Genomic DNA, 18,208 nt, shown 5'->3' on the forward strand with positions numbered 1-18,208 from the left:
ACTTGCCTTGCCGGGACACTGCTTTGACATGTCCTCCTTTGTCTTCTGTCTGTTCAGTTACACTCAGAGAATGAGCTGGACCTGCTGAGTATTTTGCCTAAAGGTTGGCAACCTGAGCCCTGCGGCCCCACTCAGCCCTACGTGCTGGTCCCCTCCACCAGGGCCTCCTTCCTGGCCCGGAGGTACCGCTTCGTCATCCAGCTGGACCTCAGCCCCTCCACCAGGATTGTGGTAAGACGGTCACTACGTTTACATGCACGGGGCACTCCCAGTACAGACGGTCACTACGTTTACATGCACAGGACACTCCCAGTACAGACGGTCACTACGTTTACATGCACAGGACACTCCCAGTAAAGACGGTCACTACGTTTACATGCACAGGACACTCCCAGTACAGACGGTCACTACGTTTACATGCACAGGACACTCCCAGTACAGACGGTCACTACGTTTACATGCACAGGACACTCCCAGTACAGAAGGTCACTCCCAGTACAGACGGTCACTATGTTTACCTGCACAGGGCACTCCCAGTACAGACGGTCACTCCCAGTACAGACGGTCACTACGTTTACATGCACAGGACACTCCCAGTACAGACGGTCACTACGTTTACATGCACGGGGCACTCCCAGTACAGACGGTCACTACGTTTACACGCACAGGGCACTCCCAGTACAGACGGTCACTACGTTTACATGCCCAGGACACTCCCAGTACAGACGGTCACTCCCAGTACAGACGGTCACTACGTTTACATGCACAGGACACTTCCAGTACAGACGGTCACTACGTTTACATGCACAGTGCACACCCAGTACAGACGGTCACTCCCAGTACAGATGGTCATTACGTTTACATGCACAGGACACTCCCAGTACAGACGGTCACACCCAGTACAGACGGTCACACCCAGTACAGACGGTCACACCCAGTACAGACGGTCACACCCAGTACAGACGGTCACTACGTTTACATGCACAGGGCACTCCCAGGACAGAAGGTCACTACGTTTACATGCACAGGGCACTCCCAGTACAGACGGTCACTCCCAGTACAGACGGTCACTACGTTTACATGCACAGGGCACTCCCAGTACAGATGGTCACTCCCAGTACAGACAGTCACTCCCAGTACAGACGGTCACTCCCAGTACAGATGGTCATTACGTTTACATGCACAGGACACTCCCAGTACAGATGGTCACTCCCAGTACAGATGGTCACTACGTTTACCTGCACAGGGCACTCCCACTACAGACGGTCACTACGTTTACATGCACAGGGCACTCCCAGTACAGACGGTCACTACGTTTACCTGCACAGGGCACTCCCAGTACAGACGGTCACTACGTTTACCTGCACAGGGCACTCCCAGTACAGACGGTCACTCCCAGTACAGACGGTCACTATGTTTACCTGCACAGGGCACTCCCAGTACAGACGGTCACTCCCAGTACAGACGGTCACTACGTTTACATGCACAGGACACTCCCAGTACAGACGGTCACTACGTTTACATGCACAGGGCACTCCCAGTACAGACGGTTACTATGTTTACCTGCACAGGGCACTCCCAGTACAGACGGTCACTCCCAGCACGCTTCCTCAGAGAACATGTTACAGGTACAGAGTGCTTCCTGGAGGAGGGGCTGAAACGGCGTGCTGTGTAACTTGCCTCCATTCGTCTGCTCATCCGAGGAGAAGGATAGAGACTGTTCTCAAGCTAAAAACTGCAGGAATCAATAAAAATAAACTACTTTGGGCACATATATGAGGCACCAACAGCACTGAAGGAAGGTTAAAAGCTCTGAAAAGTCCATTTAGCATGATATGGAACGAGAGTTACGTATGTAACTAAGGTTCTATGAATTCCAGATGACCGCCAGAAGACGGTGCTTAGCACCTGGATATCTACATGTGCGCAGCACATAGGTCGAGATTAATACCAACAAAGTCACGTGGTGGACGTGACATGGGTGACAGGACATGAGTGACAGGAAACTCTGGCGGTCATCCGGAATTCATAGAACCTTAGTTACATACGTAACTCTCGTTCCATTTCATTCCTCCTGACCGCCAGAGGACGGTGCTTAGCACCTGGATGACTCATATCAACAAGGTCACGAACAGTCTGCTCTTACCAGGATTAGTTGCCGATTGCAGAAGCGGACAACACCACTGGAGCCACTGGATGAGGAGCCGCCACATTCACTCTGTAGAAGTGGGCGAAGGTACAGGAGGAAGCCCACGTAGCTGCAGCACAGATGTCATTCAGTGGGACACCCTTCAGCGCGGCCCAAGAGGTGGACACTCAGGTGAAGGCGCTCTGGGTGAGGATGCCATATGCTCCCTCCCAGCTGTGACAGGAGATCCTTCCTCTGGGGGAGAGGCCACGGTTTACCATTGAGAAGTTGGAGAAGCACGGGAAACCATATCCTCCCTGGCCAATACGGAGCAATTAATAACACTCTGTGATTGCTCCTGGCTATCCTGTGTAGCGTTAGCAACAGGAGTGGAAAGGGAGGGAATGCATACAGGAAGCATTCCGGCCACGGGTGTGCCAGTGCATATTGCCCCAGTGGACTGTCTGGTTCTGAGAGGGAAAACCACAGTTGACAATGTGTTGTCGCGCTCGAGGCAAATAGATCTACCTTTGCCATGCTGTACATCCCCCAGATTTCCTGCACCACCATCGGGTTCAACCTCCACTCTCCTGGTTGTGGTCTCTGCCGCGAGAGAAAATCTGCAGTGCAATTCTGCACGCCTGGCAGATGAACTGCCCTGACACTCTGCAAATGGGGCAGCGCCCACAGGTGGAGTTTCCGTGCCTCCACTAGTGAGTGAACAGATCTTGTGCCCCCTTGATGATTTATGTGGTAAACTGTTGACGTGTTGTCTGTCTGAACAAGAACATGTCTCCCCCTGAGGGCAGGAAGGAAGAACATGAGTGCCAAGCGAACAGCTCGCAGTTCCAGCACGTTTATGTGTTGGAGCCTCTCTCGAGGATTCCAAACACCTCTGACCATCTTGTGGTTCCAGACAGCCCCCCAGCCTGTAAGTGAGGCGTCTGTGACTACTACCTCTCAACCACACGGGAGAGAGCCCAGAGGAACGCCACTGCAAAGGAACTCTCTGTTTACCCAAGGCCGGAGATGCCGAAGACACGGAGTTGAGAGCTGCACAGATCTGTGCTTGTGCAGCTGTGGATATAGGCCCAGATTGTTGAGCCAAATCTGTAAGGGGTGCAAGTACAGAAGCCCCAGAGGTATCAATGTTGACACGGACGTAAGCTTGCCCATCAACTGAAGAAGCAGACTGAATGACACTCTCTGATTCCTCTGAACACGAGAAACGAGATTGAGCACATCTGTCACTCTTTGAGGGGACGGAAAAGCCTTCATGGTCACAGATTCGATGGCAATGCCAATGAAGATTACCTTTTGGCTGGGAATCAATGAGCTCTTCACAACGTTCACTGAAAGCCCCAATTGTGACACATGGTCCAGTAGAATGGAAGTGTCTCCGAGTGCTTGTTCCCGACTCCGAGCACACTCAAGCCAGTCGTCCAAGTACGGTAGAATTCTCATTCCGCGGGCTTGAAGGGGAGCAAGAACTGCCGCCACACACCTGGTGAATGTACGGGGCGCCAGAGAGAGCCCGAAGGGGAGCACTCTGAACTGGTACGCTCGATCTTCGAAAGCAAAGCGAAGAAACGGTCTGTGGTGTGGTGCCAAAGGTACATGGAAATAAGCGTCCTTTAAGTCGACACTTGTGAACCAATCCCCTTCCCTGACCGACTGCAGGACATCCGTGGTACGGAGCATGTGAAAACGTAGCACCTTGACATAATGATTTAGGCGCCTGAGATTGAGAATCGGACGAAAACCTCCATCCTTTTTTGGAACTAGAAAATATATTGAATAGAACGAAAGTTACGACTGTAACTACGGTTCTATGAATCCCGGATGACCGCCAGAGGCGGTACATAAAGCACTGGATGATCATCCTTGCGCATACACAGGTCGAGAATTAATAACAAAAAAGTCACCTTTGACCCCCCGGTGGCTCACGTGAGTCTATATAGTCACGTGACACCGGGAGCTCAGTCCCTGGAAACCTTCTCGCAAAGCACGAGAATTCTGAGGGATGCTCTGGCGGTCATCCGGGATTCATAGAACCGTAGTTACAGTCCTGACCCAGTGGGCTGGCCCTGTCCGCCAGCGAGAACCACTGAGGGCAGTGTGTCGCGTCGCGGGAGGCAAAAAGATCCACCTGTGCCCTGCCGAAGGTCTCCCAAATGTCCCTCACCACCTCCGGGTGAAGCTGCCAGTCCCCCGGCAGCGGCCGATGGCGAGACAGGAAGTCCGCGGACACATTCCAAACCCCCGGAATGTGAACAGCGCTCAGACTGGCAAGGCGCGGGGTAGCCCAACCCATTGTGCAATCCTGAACAGGGTCACCGACCCAGTGCCGCCCTGGTGATTTATGTGAAAAACCACACTGGTGTTGTCGGACCGTACCATGACATGACGGCCGCGCAGGTGTGGCAAGAAATGGCACAGCGCTAGCTCGACAGCCAAGAACTCCAGCACATTGATGTGCAGCCTGCTCTGCCTCTGGGACCATGACCCTTGCACCATCCGTGCCTGCCATGTCGCACCCCAGCCTAGGAGGGATGCGTCGGTGTACATAACCTCCCGTCTGGAAGGAAGAGGCCCCAGCGGAACGCCCTGTGTCATAAAGGCCTCGTTCCGCCACCTGCATAGAGACACCCGGCATTGGGGAGATACGGGTAGCCGCTGCCGCCTGTGATCCTGTCGTGTGGGGTCCAGGTGTAGGCTGTTAAGCCACATCTAAAGGGGGCGCAAAGACAGCAGCCCCAGAGAAACCACCGTTGCGGCCGCAGTCAGCTTGCCCAAGAGGCTTAGGAACAAGACGTAGGGAAGAGAACTCCCCTGTCGAAAGTCCCGCAACATTCCCAAAATATCATCCACCCACTTAGGCGAAGGGCGTGCAGTCGCTGTATGGGAGTCGAGGACCATGCCGAGGAAAGTTGCTACCTGTGACGGCACAAGGCAGCTCTTTGCCAAGTTCACCCGCAGCCCCAAGTTGGCCACGTAACTGAGCACAGTCTCTGTATCTTGAAGCGCCTGCTCGTGGCTGGGCGCACAAATGAGCCAGTCGTCCAGATAGGGCAGAATCCACAACCCCTGGGCCTGCAAGGGGGACAAGGCTGCAGCGACGCACCTTGTAAACACTCGAGGGGACAGAGATAACCCGAATGGCAGGACCCTGAACTGGAAGTGTTCTCCCCGGAAAGCAAAGCGCAGAAACTTCCAATGTGGCGGTGCAATGGGGACATGAAAATATGCATCCTTCAGGTCTACTGTTGTGAACCAGTCGCCTGGGGAGATCGCCTGGAGCACTTGTCTGACCGCCAACATTCTGAAAGGGAGTACCTTTTAAAAACATATTTAGACCCCTGAGGTCCAGAACTGGGCGTAAATCGCCCGCCTTCTTGGGTACCAAAAAATATCGGGAATAAAAGCCCCCTGGATCCAGCAGGGAGTCCACAGGAACTATCGCCCCCTTGTCCAGCAAGGTGCGAATCTCCTGAGAGAGCGCCTGCGCCTTGGCCGAATCCTGAATAACAGTCATTCGGATCCGACCAGGAACAGGAGGCCGTCGGCCTGGGCCGTGCGCTCTAGAGCCTCCAGGGTGGCCGGACCAAATAGTTCTCCGGGAAGAATTGGAACACCCCTCAAGGTCTTCCTACTGGCCTCAGAGAGCGGAGACTGTGCCAGCCATACTTGGCGGCGAGCTTGCACTAATGTAGAGAGCAGTCGCCCTAGTTCCTTGACATGAGGGCAAAAGCCTGCAAGGAGGCATCAACCAGCCCATGTGTTGGTTGGTCCACTGGCACCGTCTCAAGGGAAACCGACAGGCCAAGCATTAAATGAGACAATGAGTTCCCAATGCGACCCATACAAGCTCCCATGTCGTACGCCTTACACAGAAGGTCGTCTGTAACCCGGCACTGTGGTCGTGGACACCGGGCATTAGTCCGTAAAGTCTCCTCTGGGCGGACGATGAGGGAGGCAATAGCCGGCTCCACTGCCGGCATATGTCCCAGGCCAAGCTTCTGAGGATCCTGCATCAGTGCCAAGACCCTGCCATCTGAAGTAGGCCTCGAAAATGCCTTTGGGTCTGTCTAACAGAAATGCAGTTCCTTAATGTACTCCTCCAAGGGAGGAACTGCAAAGTGGGACGCTGCAGCCTGGCGCCGAAAGAAGGCGCTAGAGGGTGCCGCCTCATCCCGCGGAACATTCAGCTTTAAACGGGAAAGTGCCGTCCGCAAAGCCGCTGTGACAGTGTCATCACTGTCGGCCTGAGAGCCGGCAGAGGCCAGTGTGCCAGATTCTGAAACTCTGGAGCTCAGAAGGTCAGACTCCAGCTGAAACGGCTTGTCTGAAGCAGCCACAGATATGACGTCATCATATACTGAGGCTGTGCCATGCCCCTCATGCCGTTGTGCCACCACACGACTGGCATCAGTCTGGAGAGTCTGGATAACTGCCCGCATTTGGGCCAGTTCAGATGTCAGCGTGCTCACTTGAGCCGCTAACTTCCCGGGGCCCTTCTTTTTCTTAAATGGGGGGCCGCCTTGAGTAGCCGTGGACAGCCGCTTGGGGCCCCCAGTCTGGCCAGCTGGTAACTGACTCGGAGGCGCCACAGACAACCAGTCTGAAGCGTCCTCGAAAGCCGCCAAGCGCGCCACGCGCACAGACCGGGGCATAACCGAACAGTTGGAGCAAGCATCATCGGAGAGTGCCTCCCGAAGATGATCCACTCCAAGACAAGCAGGGCAGAGATCATGCCCATCGTCAGGCTGCAGCGGCGCCAGGACCGGCAGCACAGGGACTCCAGCATGATAAGACCGGAGCCAACAGAGTCGGGTCGAGCGGAACGCCACTAGCGACTCTAAGACGTAAAACCTCTTACCTACCCCGGTAAGAGGGGCGCAGCGGGGTCAGGTCGAGCAGGGAACGCCACTAATGACCCGCTATGTGAATGAGACGCGCGGGATCAGACTGAGCTGAGCATGCCACTAATGACCCAATGTAAACACAAAACCAGCTACATGTAACCACCAGGTCGAGCCGAAAACGCCACCGCTGGTGTGTAACTGGCTGAAAACAAAGCAGTTCAGAACTAATGACCGAACACGGCTAAAGTTAGAACTTAGAGCCGCGCGGCTGTATCAGTAAACCAAACAACCGGCTTTAGCACGGATAAACACAGAACCGGGTACAATTGTACGGTTCAAATTCAACAAAAAACTACCGAGCGCACGGCTACGGCGAAATACATTAAAGGGGTACTTACCAGTCGTAGAAAACAACGTAAATATACCTCCTATTGCAACAGGTCCGACACGCTTGTGCAGCCCCAGGAGGGCGAGCGAACTCGCTGCACCGACTGTACCACAGTCACAGGGCTAACAGGCTACAAGCGGCAAAACGAACCAAACTTTGTGGGAAAACAGCAATATTAGCCGAACAACCACGTATACAACCTGCATGCGAGAAGGTGAAAAGGGACTGAGCTCCCGGTGTCACGTGACTATATAGACTCACGTGAGCCACCGGGGGTCAAAGGTGACTTTTTTGTCATTAATTCTCGACCTGTGTATGCGCAAGGATGATCATCCAGTGCTTTATGCACCGCCTCTGGCGGTCAGTAGGGATGAAATAGAACCCCTTTAACTGTTCTGAACTCTGAACAACTTCTATGGCACCTTTCCGCAAAAGTTCTTGAATCTCCTGTCGGAGGGCCATGGACCTCACTGGGTCGGAAACAACGGTTCTTTTTACCCCCTCGAACTTTGGGGGACGCCGTCTGAACTGAATTTTGTAGCCCTCGAACAGGGTTGAAATCACCCACGGGTCTGTAACTAAGGCCTCCCAACGACCGCGACGGCTTTCGGAAAAACTGCTGGGGGCCAGATGTAGAGTGTCAAACTCTACTGTTGTGGCCGTCTTGAGGCCTGTGGGGGCGGTCCCAGCGAACCTGGCGGTCATTTCTTGGGGCCTTGCCTCTTGGTGGCCGAAACGTGGGCTGGAGAGAGGGTCAACTGGCCTGACCGTGGCCATCAAAAACACGTCCAGATCCTGGTAAGGTTGAGACTCTTGCCGCTGGGCGAAAAGAGCTGGCACCTCTGGGCTGGGGTCTGGGGCCACGATGCAGTTCAGCAAAGTGTCTGCGAGATTTATTTGTCTCAACAGCCCGCTCCAAGGTCTGCTGGGCAGCGGGTCCAAACACATGACCTGGCACAACAGGTGAAGTGTACCCCTGCAAGACTCTGACAGGGGGGACTGAGCTAGCTACACCTGGCGTCTAGCAATGGTCAGAGTGGACATCAGCCTTCCAAGCTCTCTCGACATGTAAGCAAACGCCTGAAGTGAAGCGGAGGGCATGCGGAGGGCATGCGATCCAATCCGTACTTAGCTGCATCTTGCATTGCACTCAAACTCCTGCATTCCCTTGGGAAATGAGTAAACGACTTGGGATCTGCCCAACATCGTTGGAGCTCCTCAATGTATGGCAAAGAGTCCGGAACGCTGAATATAGGCTTCTGGGAGACTTTGAAAAAAGCACTTGTAGGGACAGCCGTCACAGGTGTATCTACTCCAAGTCTCGATAAGGCCAACTGAATAGCCTCGTGAACAGAGGAAAACTCAGGCTCTGTCTCCAAGGGCTCCAGGTCTGAGGAGCGGGAGCTCACAACAGAGGGGTTAGGAGAGTGACAGCCTTCTACCCGATCCCCCAGAAAATCTGCACCATCTGCTCTGAACAAAGTATCTGAAGCAGCAATGGATATAGCGTCCTCCTGAGGATGATCAGCACTGGAGTCTGTTTGGTTATCTTCATCATCCAGAATGGGGCTAGGCACAGTGGGGGGACCACTAGGTTTTAGACTGAGGAGCAAATACTTAATCTGAGCAAATTCAGAAGCCAAAGTGTCCACTTTGGCAGACAACGCCTGATCAGGATGACTTCTCTTGGCCTCAGGGGCCTCCATGCGGGGACGCTTGCAGCGTTTATGGTCCTTAATAGGACTAGAGGCAAGAGTCAGTTTAAGCATAGTACTCTCAACCGCTGCCAATCTAGCGGTCCTGTCTGCCAGTTTAATGGAGATACAATTGAAAAGGGCATCTTCTGTGAGAGCCTGTTTCAGATGTCCAATCCCCAGACAATGTGGACATAGGGTATGGCCATCTTCTGGGCTTAGAGGAGCCAAGCAACTGTTGCAACCATGCAACAGGGATGACATCATCTTATGAGCTTTCCGGAGCGAATAACACTCACAAGTCACTGGCTTATGTACCGCGCTTAATTAGAAGGCGCGGGTGAACACGCACAGGCTACCGTCGCCACAAACTGAGGCAGAAGCAACGGGCTAGTGAGCGGGAGAAACACTCACAAGTCCCAGACTTGCGGTGTCACAGGAGCGGAGAGCACCGGGTCACGCAGGTGTAAAAAATACAATACAACCGAAGTATAGCTAGCAACAAGACAAGCTAATAAACGGTCAAGCCACAGGAGCAGAGTCACTCACGGGGCGCAGGCACACGCAGCGTTAAAAGAAAAAAACGCTCACGAAATGGCGGTGTCGCAGGAGCGAAAAACACTCACGAGGCACTGGTGTACTAGCCTAGCAGGCTCTGAATAGATGCGCTAATATATCAAAGTCCGTAGACTGTCGGATAAAAAAATTAGCTGAGAAAAGCTGGCCGCCAAGCATGAGGGCTAACCAGCTAGTTATAGTCGGTGTCAACACACATCGTATAAATATTTAGCCAGAAAACGGCAAGAAATACTCACTGCAGGTGATGATAATAGTCAAAAAAATGTGATACCGTCTCGCAGCCTCCGGAGGACGCGACGCGCAGCTCCAATATATGAGGGTCCAAGCGAGAACGGGCTGAAAATCCAAAGCAATATTCCAAGAAGGAACTTCGACCTATCGCTGATGCGAGAAATGTAGAAAAAAAAAGAGCGCTGGGTGCGTCAGGTATATATATGGGCTGGTTCTGACGTCATCCATGTCACGTCCACCACGTGACTTTGTTGGTATTAATCTCGACCTATGTGCTGCGCACATGTAGATATCCAGGTGCTAAGCACCGTCCTCTGGCGGTCAGGAGGAATGAACATTTAATATTTAAGAATACTTATTTCCTGGACTCAGAAAATACAATACACAGATTCTGCACAGATTAACAGAGTTGTTAGTGATTGCTTGTTTGTAAAAGTGACTCCCTGCGTGTTTTCAGGATGATGGCACTGGGGAGATGATCTTCGATGAGGTCTTCCATGCTCTGTCCAGGTGTTTGGTTGGCCTGGTCCAGCCCTTTAAAGTCCCAGGGACCAAGCAGTTATTCCGACCCAATATCTTCATCACTATCCTGGCTTACTCCTCCATCATCGGCCTCAGCTCCCATCAGGTACTGACTGCTGCTCTGCCCCATTTTTACTCTTCCCATTACAATAAGTTGATCAGATTTTTACAATCCCACAGAACTCTGCTGAAGTGTGTTTGTACAGGTTCCATTGAGGTTATCGATTGATCAATCAAACACATTTTATATGTATTGCATGATTCATACAAATGATAAGTGCTTATAATAAAAGTAAGAAATAAAGTAAGAAATGTTTTAAATTAACAAATAATCACTTTAAACTAACAATTATTCAAGAGTAAATTGCAGCTGCAAGAATTTGTTAATATAATTTCAGATGGAGGAAGAAATATCCAAAATAATAAATCACAAACCTTTCCATATGCATAATAATGACTTCACTCTGTGGAGCTTCTGTGATATAAATACTTTGTGGATAGGCCCATTCACTACAGAGAGATGAGCCATAAACCAGGTCAACACATTTGACCCTAGAACTGTGACTAGCCTCAGCTCAGCCTCACAGTGTATGAATATCCAAGAATGCTAACGGTAGCTGTGTGCTACATGCTATTTCCATCCTAGTGCCTACTGCATTTTAACCTCTACAGAACATTTCATTTCCTGAGGCAAAGCTTTGTCAACATCTGTCAAGGCTCAATTATGACTCAACATTAATTAGTTTCACTTGAAAGACATAATCAGTCAAGAAACATCTTGAAAGAGAAAAGGCCATGTTATCAGCCCCTCTGTACCTGCAGGTCCTGGTTCAGGGCTGTCAGTTGGACCTCACATCATGTTTGCCCTCTGTACCTGCAGGTCCAGGTTCAGGGCTGTCAGTTGGACCTCACATCATGTTTGCCCCTCTGTACCTGCAGGTCCTGGTTCAAGGCTGTCAGGTGGACCTCACATCATGTTTGCCCTCTGTACCTGCAGGTCCTGGTTCAAGGCTGTCAGGTGGACCTCACATCATGTTTGCCCTCTGTACCTGCAGGTCCTGGTTCAAGGCTGTCAGGTGGACCTCACATCATGTTTGCCCTCTGTACCTGCAGGTCCTGGTTCACGGCTGTCAGGTGGACCTCACATCATGTTTGCCCCTCTGTACCTGCAGGTCCTGGTTCAGGGCTGTCAGGTGGACCTCACATCATGTTTGCCCCTCTGTACCTGCAGGTCCTGGTTCAGGGCTGTCAGTTGGACCTCACATCATGTTTGCCCCTCTGTACCTGCAGGTCCTGGTTCAGGGCTGTCAGGTGGACCTCACATCATGTTTGCCCCTCTGTACCTGCAGGTCCTGGTTCAGGGCTGTCAGTTGGACCTCACATCATGTCTGCCCTCTGTACCTGCAGGTCCTGGTTTAGGGCTGTCAGTTGGACCTCACATCATGTCTGCCCTCTTACCTGCAGGTCCTGGTTCAGGGCTGTCAGGTGGACCTCACATCACGTTTGCCCCTCTGTACCTGCAGGTCCTGGTTCAAGGCTGTCAGGTGGACCTCACATCATGTTTGCCCTCTGTACCTGCAGGTCCTGGTTCAGGGCTGTCAGGTGGACCTCACATCATGTTTGCCCTCTGTACCTGCAGGTCCTGGTTCAGGGCTGTCAGTTGGACCTCACATCATGTCTGCCCTCTGTACCTGCAGGTCCTGGTTCAGGGCTGTCATTTGGACCTGACATCATGTCTGCCCTCTGTACCTGCAGGTCCTGGTTCAGGGCTGTCAGGTGGACCTCACATCATGTTTGCCCTCTGTACCTGCAGGTCCTGGTTCAGGGCTGTCAGTTGGACCTCACAGACCTGGACGTGTTCCTGAAAAACATCTATCAGCAGCTGCGAGCGCTAGAGAACAGCATTGCTGAGGTGCTGCACCAGCAGTATCTGCAGGCAAGTCCTTTGTACTAAACTATGAACTTCAAATGAGCCAGGTTGTGCTGGGAAATGATTTAAAAAGGAACTTCCGGTTATGGCTCCAGACACACCCAACATTCGCCATAAGAGCGCTGCTTCACCCACATAACCTCAAGAAACGAGGAGCAAGACACGAGTACTGCTTCAGCCACACTGTAGCACAGCGGTTAGTGCTCGGTAGGGCGGGGCCATTCTGTGTGGTTTGCATATTCTTCTAGGCTAACAGGCTACAAGCGGCAAAACAAACCCACATTTGTGGAAACATCAATATATTAGCGTAAAACAACCACATATACAACCTGCGTGCGAGAAGGTTTCTAGGGACTGAGCTGCCAGTGTCTCCAAATAACTACAACTGAATATTTTTATACAATTTTGAAACTGGTCACTGGTCCGTTCCAAACCATGGGCTCTTTTGGAACCAGTTGGTGTTACATGGAATGATGCTCATCTCCTTTCCCCCCACAGGCAGAGGAGCCGGTCCAGAGCACAGAGGAGCCGGTCCAGAGCACAGAGGAGCCGGTCCAGAGCACAGAAGAGCCGGTCCAGAGCACAAAGGAGCCGGTCCAGAGCACAGAGGAGGCTTGGTCCAGTCAGCCTGGAGTGTCCATGGTGTCTGCAGACATGGGCCTGGTCAGCATGATTCGTCAGGGCATCCTGGCCCTGCAGCTGCTGCCCCCCAACTCCAGCGCAGGTGAGCCTGGTCTACTCACTGTGAACTGTGTGTGCTGTTTATCTGGAACAAGACCACACTTCATCTGAAATAGGACTAAACCAGGACTAAACCAGGACTAAACCAGGACTAAACCAGGACTAAACCAGGACTAAACCAGGACTAAACCAGGGCTGACAAAGGCTCTCGACCAGCGTTACATTTAGTTAGTTAAATGTATGGGTTTAAAACGCACTATAAAAGACGTGAAGACTTCAAGTTTTCAGAAAATGCAGGTCTAGGTCTTAAACTTGAGTGGAAACCTTTGACCTCTGTAATTGTAAACAAAGGCGTCTTTACCAAATATTAACACGGATATTTTCTCAAGTGTTCAAATATTTATTTACAGTAATAACATACAAATTAATTATTTTAAAATCATACAATGTGATTATTAATAAAATATTATTATTCACCATCAAAAAATTACAGTTTTTTATACAACACAAAAAGTTAAAAGACACAAACCTAACTTGATCCCCAAAACCCTGTTTTTCGTGGCGACCAAGTATCGAGCAGCATGAGGCTCTTTTGGAGCCAAGTTTGGATCAGTGTGTCCGTGTGGATTAAAGGAGAGGCTCTGGATGTTTCAGATCGTAACAATGTGGTCAAAAGAAAAGCATCTCACACGACAGCACAGGTCACGCTGCACAAAGCCAAAAACACACCTAACATGGTGGAATAAACACTGGCAACATGGATGAAAGGTTCCTATCATATTTCAGTGCGTTTGCCATTTCTGGAATAAAGTACATAAAACATGCTTATCCCATGTGAACGATCACAAAAGCTCACAGACGTCCCGAGGTAAAACTATCCCGTCCGAATGGGGCTTTAGCTGGACACTTGAGAAAGAACGGATGTAAAAAACATTGTTGTAACTGTGTTTGCAGGAATCATCCTCATCACAGACGGAGTGAGCAGTGTTCCAGATGTGGCCATGTGTGAGACGCTCCTCAACCAGCTCCGCAGCAGCACCATAGCCTGCTCCTTTGTCCAGGTAAAGAGGCCCCTGACTCTGGGCCCCTGACTCTGGGCCCCTGACTCTGGGCCCCTGACTCTGGGCCCCTGACTCTGGGCTGATTTGATTGATTTTCTTCGTTGTTGTCTTCACATGAGTTGGTCCCAGGTGTGAACAATCAGACACATGTCGATCGCAGGATGATTGCATGATGATCACATGATGATATCATGATGATATCATGATGATCGCATGATGATCACATGATGATATCATGATGATATCATGATGATCACATGACGATATCATGACGATCACATGATGATCACATGATGATCACATGACGATATCATGACGATATCATGACGATCACATGACGATCACATGACGATCACATGACGATCTCATGACGATCTCATGACGATATCATGACTATATCATGACGATATCATGACGATATCATGACGATCACATGACGATCACATGATGATCACATCATGATATCATGATGATCATATGATGATCACATGATAATATCATGATGATATCATGATCACATGATAATATCATGATGATATCATGATCACATGATAATATCATGATGATATCATGATCACATGATATCATCATGATATCATGATGATATTAGAGATGCACCGATTCCAAAATTCTTGGCCGATACCAATTTCCGGTTTTTAAGGAGGTTGGACCTGCCAAAACCGATTTTTCCGATACCGATTTTATATCTAGCCACTGATTTTCCCACAAACTACCCAGTATTATATATGTGAAAAAGGTGCATGTATACAGGACACACAATGTAATTTATTTTGTGGAAAAATAGAAAAATAAATAACTGTATATAAAAATAATATATATATACAGAACTATATGGCCTGGAGAAGAGTGGGGGACACAGGAAAAAGAAGTCCATTTCTCCTTCAGAAGATGCAGCTCCAATGGTTCCAGATTGAAATCAAATTAACTATTTTCATATAGTAATTTATACATTTGTAATTTTACACATCCTTTTGAATGAGCTGGAACCCTCTGCAGGAGAGGAAGCAGATGGAACATGAGGAGGGTCAGTCCTAGAGCGCTGCCAGCACCTCCCTACAAAAAACACACAATGCAATTTAGATGACACAGGCTAAAAAACAAATTGTAATCCAACCAAATGCTTTTACACACCTGTGGGTGCAGCAGAAGGGCCAGCATCCCCTGAAGGAGCAGGGGCAGGAGCAACAGGAGCAGGAGCAGGAGCAACAGGGAGGGCTGAAGGCAAATCCAGATCTTAAAGAACATTGTACAACAGTTATATTTTAGCCCAGTACATTTACTGCAATATTATTCAAACTTTTACTATTATAATACATATAATATATTAAATGAGGCACATATATTTTGCCAATATCATTTTCCAGTTTCATCAGCTCTTTGATAACTTCACACTCTCACACAATCAGCTGTGCACTATCGATTCTAGAGCGCTATAAATTCTAGTGCACAGCTGATTGTGTAAACATTTATTTGAGGCTGTGGGACAATTAAATAGGCCTGACATTAGATTGTAGTCACTCATTTCACAGTAATTTAAGTTTTGTATCTACGTAATGTATGTCTCAAATGCATCAAAGTATTTTTAAAGTCTCATTTCAGGTGGATGAGATCTCTTGTTAGCATTAGCTCGTAGCTTAGCTCTCTGCTAGTTGAGCAGAACAACTCTTCTGACAGCCCTGCTGCTGCTTCTTCTGGCCCCTTCATATAATGTGTCCCTACTCTTCTGCAGATAACTCTGAATAAACACATTAACTCGTCAAACACAAACCAGCGCAAATTATTTTGACCGCATCAACTATCAACACGTAGATTTTAATCGTCTCAAAGTTATAATAACTTACCCCACAGCCCAGTCTCCTCTGATCCTCCTCCAGGCTCGGTCCTTCTTGTGTTCCAACAAAGTTGAACAAATCTGAACTTTTCTGGGACGAACAATTTTAACGCTTTGAAGCTTATACACCTGTCAAAGCGTCTAGAGCGGAAAACGGCAAAACGCACCCTCCGCGCCGCGGCGAAAAAGCAGGAATCGCACCGCGGAAAACGCAGGAGGTGTTCGACGCTCGTTTACATAGACTTTGAATGTAAACTGGACACTTTGGCCGCCGCGCTCTGAAAGAGTCTTGTTAGTTTTTAGCTGTTTTGCTCTGGGCGCGTTGAGCTGCTACGCACCGCGCATGCGGGTCAGTTTGGATCGGCCGAAAACCGGCCATTACGACATGGACCGGCCGGTCACCGATTCTGGCCGATTCGACCTAAAACCGGCTTTTTTAATCGGCGGCTGATTGATCGGTGCATTTCTAGATGATATCATGATGATCACATGATATCATCATGATCACATGATATCATCATGATCACATGATATCATGTGATCATGATGATATCATGATGATCACATGATATCATGATGATCACATGATATCATGTGATCATGATGATATCATGATGATATCATGTGATCATGATGATATCATGATGATATCATGTGATCATGATGATATCATGTGATCATGATGATATCATGTGATCATGATGATATGATGATATCATGTGATCATGATGATCTGATGATATCATGATGATCTGATGATATCATGTGATCATGATGATCACATGATATCATGTGATCATGATGATCACATGATGATATCATGTAGTGCTCCTGGACGTCCTGCCTCACCCTTTGTGTGTGTGTCCTGAAGGTGGGGGGCTCCTACTCGTACGACTGTTGCTTCGGCTACATCCCCAACGTGGAGTTGATGAAGTTCATGTCCCAGGCCACTTTTGGCTCGTACCTGCCCAGCTGTCCAGAGGTGCATCATGCGAGTGAGGACATGAACATCTACCACCGAGCGTTCCTCACATACTCCTTCCTCAAGAACCCTGAGTCCACCAACTCAGAGTGCTTCAGCAGTAAGAGCACGCACCCGTCTCACCTCTGTCCTCTGCATTCACCTGTCTCACCTCTGTCCTCTGCACGCACCTGTCTCTCCTCTGTCCCTCTGTGCTCTGAACCCACCTGTCTCTCCTTTGTCCTCTGCATTCACCTGTCTCTCCTCTGTCCCTCTGTCCTCTGCACCCACTTGTCTCTCCTCTGTCCTCTGCATTCACCTCTGTCCCTCTGTCCTCTGCACGTACCTGTCTCACCTCTGTCCTCTGCACGTACCTGTCTCACCTCTGTCCTCTGCACGTACCTGTCTCACCTTTGTCCTCTGCATGCACCTGTCTCACCTCTGTCCCTCTGTCCTCTGCATGCACCTGTCTCTCCTCTGTCCCTCTGTGCTCTGCACCCACCTGTCTCCTCTGTCCTCTGCATTCACCTGTCTCTCCTCTGTCCCTCTGTGCTCTGCACCCACCTGTCTCTCCTCTGCATTCACCTGTCTCACCTCTGTCCCTCTGTCCTCTGCATTCATTTGTCTCACCTTTGTCCCTCTGTCCTCTGCACGCACCTGTCTCACCTCTGTCCCTCTGTCCTCTGCACGCACCTGTCTCACCTCTGTCCTCTGCACACACCTGTCTCTCCTCTGTCCCTCTGTACTCTGCACCCACCTGTCTCTCCTCCGTCCTCTGCATTCACCTGTCTCACCTCTGTCCTCTGAACGCACCTGTCTCTCCTCTGTCCCTCTGTGCTCTGCACCCACCTGTCTCTCCTCTGTCCTCTGCATTCACCTGTCTCACCTCTGTTCCTCTGTCCTCTGCACCCACTTGTCTCTCCTCTGTCCTCTGCATTCACCTGTCTCACCTCTGTCCCTCAGTCCTCTGCACGTACCTGTCTCACCTCTGTCCCCTGCATGCACCTGTCTCACCTCTGTCCCTCTGTGCTCTGCACCCACCTGTCTCTCCTCTGTCCTCTGCATTCACCTGTCTCTCCTCTGTCCCTCTGTGCTCTGCACCCACCTGTCTCTCCTCTGCATTCACCTGTCTCACCTCTGTCCCTCTGTCCTCTGCATTCATTTGTCTCACCTTTGTCCCTCTGTCCTCTGCACGCACCTGTCTCACCTCTGTCCCTCTGTCCTCTGCACGCACCTGTCTCACCTCTGTCCCTCTGTCCTCTGCACACACCTGTCTCTCCTCTGTCCCTCTGTACTCTGCACCCACCTGTCTCTCC

General features: G+C 50.3%; 1 protein-coding gene across 1 annotated transcript in view; it reads left to right on the forward strand.

Annotated features, from left to right (window-relative positions):
- Positions 1–18,208, forward strand: part of szt2 (SZT2 subunit of KICSTOR complex) — a 147,777-nt gene that overhangs the window by 8,967 nt on the left and 120,602 nt on the right. The window contains exons 3-8 of the mRNA XM_072439086.1: positions 58–231; positions 10,343–10,513; positions 12,221–12,347; positions 12,840–13,061; positions 13,973–14,079; positions 16,803–17,013. Of these exons, the coding sequence (XP_072295187.1) occupies positions 58–231; positions 10,343–10,513; positions 12,221–12,347; positions 12,840–13,061; positions 13,973–14,079; positions 16,803–17,013 (1,012 nt within the window). The remainder of the gene's footprint in view (positions 1–57; positions 232–10,342; positions 10,514–12,220; positions 12,348–12,839; positions 13,062–13,972; positions 14,080–16,802; positions 17,014–18,208) is intronic.

Source organism: Eucyclogobius newberryi, unplaced genomic scaffold, assembly GCF_026437365.1.
Source record: "Eucyclogobius newberryi isolate DKJ021-1_F unplaced genomic scaffold, fEucNew1.0.hap1 SCAF_9, whole genome shotgun sequence".
Lineage (NCBI taxonomy): Eukaryota > Metazoa > Chordata > Actinopteri > Gobiiformes > Gobiidae > Eucyclogobius > Eucyclogobius newberryi.